The sequence below is a fragment of the Babylonia areolata genome, chromosome 9 (assembly GCF_041734735.1).
Source record: "Babylonia areolata isolate BAREFJ2019XMU chromosome 9, ASM4173473v1, whole genome shotgun sequence".
NCBI classification, from domain to species: Eukaryota; Metazoa; Mollusca; class Gastropoda; order Neogastropoda; family Buccinidae; genus Babylonia; species Babylonia areolata.
Window position 1 is genome coordinate 36,878,909 of NC_134884.1, and position 7,500 is coordinate 36,886,408.

At 41.7% G+C, this 7,500-nt stretch overlaps 1 protein-coding gene across 1 annotated transcript in view; it reads left to right on the top strand.

The window, feature by feature from the left end:
- Positions 1-7,500, top strand: part of LOC143285423 (sodium-dependent proline transporter-like) — a 46,119-nt gene that overhangs the window by 549 nt on the left and 38,070 nt on the right. The window contains exon 2 of the mRNA XM_076592683.1: positions 2,885-3,125. Within this exon, the coding sequence (XP_076448798.1) occupies positions 2,885-3,125 (241 nt within the window). The remainder of the gene's footprint in view (positions 1-2,884; positions 3,126-7,500) is intronic.

A 7,500-nucleotide genomic window follows, 5' to 3' on the forward strand; every position in this document is an offset into this window, starting at 1 on the left:
GTACGGTGACTGACGACCACTTGTGCAGGGAGGCAACTCGAATATGTTTTGATACGGTGTTCTCCCATTGTTCTAAAACGACACAATGTGAAATTGACGGTGCCTGAACCCCTTTCTCGACTCTCTGTCTGTCTGTCAAAGGTCGCCAAGAGTTCATAAAGCACAAGCTCAGCTCAGTCCAGTACTTTTCTTTTTAATGGGGATGTGGGCTGTGTGGGATTAATTTTATGAGTGTGGTTACAACATGAGGCAGTCGGCTTCAATTTCACTTCATTCCACTGAAAACCATCCATTGATCACTGAGTGACATGCAGTAATTTAATCAGATTTAGGCAGATTCGTGCATTATCGGTACAGGATAAAGCTGACCGTAAATTCAGTAAAGATGTAAGATGCTTATATATTGGAGAACTTGATCTCCAGCAGACACGCAATAGCGGGGTACATTAAGAATGTCAGAGGTTGAAATCGTTTTTACCAAACTTTTCGGCGGACCGAAAAATCACTTAAACGTATCATTCGTTATTGACAACTGATTTCCAGACGTTATCTGCGATAGCAGATTTGATGCGCAGCTCAACTGGACTGTAGATGGTTGATGGTAACTTTTCCCACCATTTTGATTATGTTTTTGTGTGTGTGTGTGTGTGTGTGTGTGTTCGTACACACACACGCACACTCAGTCACACACACGCGCGCGCGCACGCACGCATACGCACGCACGCACGCACACACACACACACACACACACACACACACACACACACACACACACACCGTGGCACTACTGCCCCTCCCCCCACCCCCATGCCCCCCATTTTGTTGTTGTCTTTTTCGTCTTATATCACTCAGTTAAAGTGGAAAGACGTAGCAATTAAAGACCACACACACACACACACACACACACACACACACACACACACACACACACAATCTCTGTCTCTCTCTTTTTCTCTCTCCTTCCCCCTATGAAGAATTTGTGACACCCTTTCATAAGGGGCAATGGCCTAGAATTATGAAAAAAACATTCATTCATTCATTCTGTCCCCACCCCTCACAGGTAATCATTACATCATAGGCCGTGACAATTTCTTTCATTATCTCTCTCTCTCTCTCTCTCTCTCTCTCTCTCTCTCAGTCTCTGTCTCTCTCCGTGTCTCTCTGTCTCTCTTTATGTCTCCGTCTCTGTGAATATGTTTATAGATGCATTTTGATAGTTTTCTTGGCTGTTCTTGTCAGACGGGTTATCAAACGACAAGTTTTCTCCTCTGCAGAAAATTTTCACTGGAAATTTTCGAATCTGTGTACACAAAAGTCAACTCAGTGGTTGTACATCACATGCTTGTCATTCTGAAGTTTACACGAACCCACGATATTCCACAAAACTTGACTCAAGTGCTGACATAAAACTGACTCAAGTTACTGTCCTAGTTACTCTCGCAGCTGCCTTTGGTACTGGCACATATTCATTATTTTTAATCCCTTGGATCCCTTAAACAAAAGACAACTGAATGCATTTTCAGAAAAAGAAATATACTTAAAAAAAGGAGGCATAAACTAATGTGTGCGCAATACGCTTACACAGTAGATTATATCATTTGTAATGTTTCCTCTTGTTTTTTGTTTAAATATTCCTTGTCAGCGTGCATTATCCTATGTATGTTTATATTCATCCGTTTGGTTGTTGAAGATTGACATCTGAACATGTGGTCCCAGGTTTGTCACAATGGATATTGGCAGTCTGATAAGGCCAATATCCTTCGGCCCTCGTTCTCTCTTTCTGTGGTCTGTCTGTTTGTCTGTCCCCCCCTGCTCTCTTATTTTATCCCAACAATGACTCGCTAATGTGTGTATCCCCACTGTGTCAGCTTGTGTGTGTGTGTGTGTGTGCGTGTGTGCGTGCGTGTCTGTGTGTACCAGTGAGCGCGCGTGTGACTACAAAATTAATGCAACATGACTTTTGGTTTTGTATTGTTTTAGTATGACCTTGTAAAGGGCCAGTGAGGGAAACGATGAGGGGAAAAACAGCATAGGGCATATCAAGACCTGTGTCTGTCTGTCTGTCTGTCTCTTTGTTCTTTCTGTCAGTTTGTCTCTCGTCTCTCTGTCTCTGTCCATTTCTCCTACCCCCTCTCTTTCTTTCTGTGTCAACTGGATGACAGTAATATTGTGTCAGTTGATATCAGTGTCTCTCATTGTAGGTCTGTCTCTTTTTCTCTGTGTCTCTCTCTCTGTGTATCTTTGTCTCCTAATTCTGCCTGCTTGTCTGTCTCTCTGTCTTTTTCTCTTTCTCTCTTTCTCTTCCTCTCTTTTTCTTCTTCTTGCTCTCTTCAGTTGCCCCGATCTCTTATCAGAAATACGTGAATCTGTATGCCTTTGTTTATCGTACAAACCTGTCAACATACATGTGATTATCGCACAAATCTGTCAGCTTGTAATTATTGTACAAATCTGTCAACATACGTGTACTTATTGTACACTCCTCGGTCCTGTCAAAATACGTGTTAATATCATACAAACCGGTCAATAAACATGTTATAATCGTACAAACCTGTCAAGATACATACATGTACTTATCCTACAAACCTATCAGCATACTTGTATCTTCCTCTCCCAGTCTGTCTGCGCGCGCGTGTATGTGCGAGTGTGTGTATGCGCGCTTGTGAGTTCGTGCTTGTGTGTGTGCTCTCGAGCATACTTGCGCCAGTACTCTTTGCCTGTTTTAACGCTGTAAATACGATTATTTGTGCATCTCACTTTGATTCTGAATGAAACATAAATTTCATATTGGAAAAAAAAGGAAAAAACAAAAAGAAAAAAGAGCCATCGGAGCAATGTGCATGTGCATGTTCACGTGCGCATTTTTTCATTCTTTCTTTTTCAGATGGCCTCGGATGCCACTCGTCTGCAGCCTTTGGGACCGAACATGGAGCTGAACTTGAAGGCCTCTGAGGAGCAGAAGCAGGAGGCAGCGGAGTCGGAGCCTGAGTCGAGTGAAGTGGAGGAGGAGGAGGAAAGAGCTAAGTGGACCCATAGCTGCGAGTTCGTCCTCTCTCTCGTCGGCTATGCTGTGGGCGTCAGTAACCTGTGGCGCTTCCCGTACCTGTGTCTGAAGAACGGTGGAGGTGAGAGTGCGAGGGGGTGAGGAGTGACTGTGGGGAGAGAGAGAGAGAGAGAGAGGGGAGAGAGAGAGAGAGAGAGAGAGAGAGAGAGAGAGAGAGAGAGAATTGTGACGATAACTATGACGAATTTGTTTAATGAGTGAAGAGGAAAGAGCATGTGTTTCTTCACGTTCAGCCCTCAGGGCAAAAACGAAAAGATGATTTCAAAGGGATACAATGGGGCAATTCAACATGCGGAAGGAATACAAATTTCGCTCGTCCGAATAGTAGCTTGTATTGTAATGAGTAATCGATCACTGGATGGAAATGAAGGGTCAGTAAATATATAGCATGTTCGCACTCAACATGTTTGTAAATATACCAATTCATTCATTGTGTACATTCGTTTCTGAATTTTAAAGCGTAGTAAGTGTACATAGCAAGATTTCTCTGGGAGGTAACATGGGATTTGTGGAACAGGAAGCAATGTATTGTCTGTTTGTCAATGACATTTATAAACTCTGATTTGTATTTCTGGTGGACATGACCATATTTAGGACACACAAAAATGGAATGGTATTTGTCTTACAGGATACCAGGACAAAACGGGCATAAACGGTTTACATCAGCGTTCTGGAATCTTTTATTTATACCAAGCTCATTTGGACCAAGTCGCAATCTTATCAGCGTATCTCTGAAACGTTTAATAGTGATATTGTCTAAGTATAGTTCGCAATGAAAGTCCGTTTTAAATGACCGATAAATAGAAAATCTGTCACTTCTACAAAGTTTGGTAAACCAGTCGACTTTAAACTTGTCTATCAGTTTTTGTTTAAGAGACTTTAAAAAAAGCGCATTTATTGTCAGTGCCCTGGTTCATCCATGCATCATGGAAACCGTACATCTCTAGGCATGCTTTAATTTTACGAAGCCAATTTTCTGACATCTTGTCATTGGAACGTTTCTGACTAAAGAGTTTTTCAGCATTGATTCAGCCTGTTTCGGAAATCGTGAAAGTGGCATCCTGCTCAATTTCAACCAGTAACGAACACATGATACAGTGGAGTTAATAAAGAGAGGGAAACGACATGTCTCTCCGTATACCATGTAGTTTGGTGTCTTGTTAGATACGCTGAGTAATCTTTTGCATGCAAATAGATGCGCTGACTCAATGACGTCTAGTTTAACTAGACATAAATCCGCTGCGTACAGTAACATTCGTTTTACTTGTGCGTCGAATAGCTGAAAGAATACCTTTGTATTTAGATTGCCAAGTGCCCACATTATTTTTAGAATGACAAGTAATTTTTGTTGTTGTTGTTGCCATACTTGCAAATTCATCACAAGCACAAGTTTCTGACAACTTAGTAGTGAGTGTGAACCCTAAGTATTTGTACTTGTTAACGATTTCGATTGTGTTTCCTCCATATGTCAATTTTTCTCTGTTAGAAGCATACCTCCCTTTCCTAAAAATCATTATTTTGGTTTTATCCAAATTCACCGTGTCCTAGTTCCCTTGAACACTTTTCTAGACTATTGATTTGGTTTTGCAGGCCACCCGGAGTTGACAACAACAAAACGATATCATCTGCAAACAACAACGAATAAATTTCATCAGAACCGAGTAGTAACTGGATACCATGTCTCCCCCATTGTCTTACAAAATCCGCAACTTCAGATATCATAAGTGAAAAGATCATTGGGCTGAGGAGACAACCTTTTTAACCCCTTGGGGACAATTGAAGAATTCTGTCATATTTCCACCCCATCTCACACAAGCTTTAACAGAACTGTACTTGGCCTTTAACATGTTAATTAATTTAGTGGATGCTTTTGCATTTTCTAGTGTCACCCACAGTTTAGTTCGGTCAACAGTGTCGAAAGCTTTACGGTAGTCTATGAAGGCAGCATATACCTTTCTTCCCCTTTTGCTGTTTAATTTGTTCTTTATTATTGTAGTCAAGGTGAAAACATGGTCAATTGTCGAATAGTTTTCAAGGAAACCTGCCTGTTCCTTATTAATTTTGCTTTCATTTTCCGCCCAACGGCGCAATCTTTTGTTCAGAATGGCCGTAAATACCTTGCCTACAACGCTTAGTAAAGCTGTGCCTCTGTAGTTATCTGGATTTGTGTCGTTTCCTTTTTTAATGAGTGGAATAATAATTGATTTGCACCAACCCAAAGAGAAATAACTGGTGTCGTAAAGTTTGTTAAATAATTTTGTCAGAAAAGAGGAAACAGAGTCTTCAGCATATTAAAAAAAAAAATGATCCACAAATTTCATCCACTCCAGCTGCTTTGCCCAGCTTATTTTATTATTATTATTATTATTATTTTTTTATAAAGCACCTTGTACTTTTTTTTTTTTCTCCTGTGATGTCACAATCGAGTTATGTGACAACCCTTTCTTCTGTCTGGTGCTCTTCTGTTTCGTCATGAGGAAGAGCGTCTGCTTCCTTTCCTCCGAGAACGTTTTCGAAATGCTTTTCCCATGCATTTAGTTCTATGTCTGGCTGGGCCTTTTTTGTGCTTCGCGCTTTTCGAATCGTATCCCAAAACTTACTGCTATTTTTCTTATTATTTAGTAGACTTTCCTGGATTGACTTTTTGTGCATTTGACGTTTCTCCATTGTCAAGGTCTTGTAATGTGACCTGAGATTTCTATATGTACGTTTGTCCAGATTGCGACCAGACTTATATTTGTAGGGCTGTAAGCGCTTCGCGTTTCTTCTGACGGCACTCTTTGTCAAACCACACATTACCGACATGAGCTGGTTTGCCGAAACCAACCTTTGTCTCATACATTCCCCTGCCTGCAGAACAGCCTTAGTAAAGCCTTAGTAAACGTATCAAGGGCGGTCTCCATAGACATTTCTACTTGGTCATAAGCACTTTTGAACATGTTTTGTGATTGATCACTGTTTATGTTTTTGATAAATTTTTCCTTCTTTTCGTTTGTCCACTTCAATCTAGTTTTGTTTGTGTTTTGTCTTAAATTGCCCTTCTGGCTGTCTAATGTATTATGTGGTTTACAAGGCACTGTGAGACAGATAGGGATGTGACTGGATTCGACTCGGCTGGCAACTTTAAAGATAGGATTGCATGAATAGAAAACATCAAATGACATGAGAGCATAATCGATAACACTGTTCCCTTGGTCTGCAACAAAGGTAAACTTTGCAAATGCATCACCTATTGCATATCCATTTAAAGAGATGCAATGGGGAAAAAAAAGCAATAAGGATCTTGCCAAGCTGGATCGTTACTTTGTCTTGAGACTGTCTGATGTTCTGAGTTGTGAAATCTATAGGTTCATCGTCATCATCCCCGTCAAGGTTCCAATTACCGATGCGAGCATTTAGATCGCCCGTGACTAACAAATGCATGTCTTCTCCTCTCTGAAGGATATTGAGGAATTCCTCGAGCTTAATTAAAGAACAGTTAACGCCCGGTTTCATGTCGTAATAGGGGCTTTGTATGGAGGCACATATGCAAAAGTACATAAAATGTCTTTGTCACTTCCAAATGCTTCAAAAACTTTATGCATATCATATTGTCATTATCAGAGGCAATCTGAGACATGAAAGGCGTTTACGATTTTAAAACCAAAACAACTACACCTCCTGAAGGTCTGCCTCGCCTGGAAACTATGACAGCAGGTGCATGAAAACAACAATAATCATCGAAGTGGATAGTCGAATCAAAATGTGACGTAAATGTCTCCACAGCACAGAAAACATCAAACGACTTCATATATTTTATCAAATCAGATTCGCAAAGTCTGGCAACTAAATTTTCAACGTTGAAGGAAGCGAACGTAATTTTACTTCCAGAAATAGGTATGTTTGTGTATGGGCGTTAGCCAGTGTCCTATCCTTTGTCTTTTGTGCTGTCTCGAGGCACGTATTGAAACTGGTCGGGAACTAGTTTGGCGTGACCTACTACGTGTCCTGGGTCTTTTGTGGTCGTCCATGTCTGCTGTGGTGTCGGTTGGTGGGTCAGGGTATGCCTCCTCTGCCAAGGGGGTTCCCTGTGTTATGCTTTCCTGTGTGGTGACGGCTTGCAAAGTCTGCGGGCACGGTGGTTATATGCGCTTGAGCTGCTTTCAAGGTGACTGCAGGTGTGGTGACTAGCCTGGAGAATGCCCGTGTGGAAGTTGCAGGCACGGTTGTCGTTTGTGCAGTGGTTTCCTGACTGGCATCTGCCAGACTGATGCCCACCTGCATAGAAATTGTCTGGTTGAGACCCGACTGCGTAGCTGTTGCCTGGTTAAGGCCCGTCTCTATAATGGCAGCCTGGTGAGGTCCGTCTCCATAATAGCAGCCTGGCTGAGGTCCGCTTGCATTATAGTGTCTGCCTGGTCGAAGTCCGTCTTCGTAGTGTCTGGTTGAGACCCGTC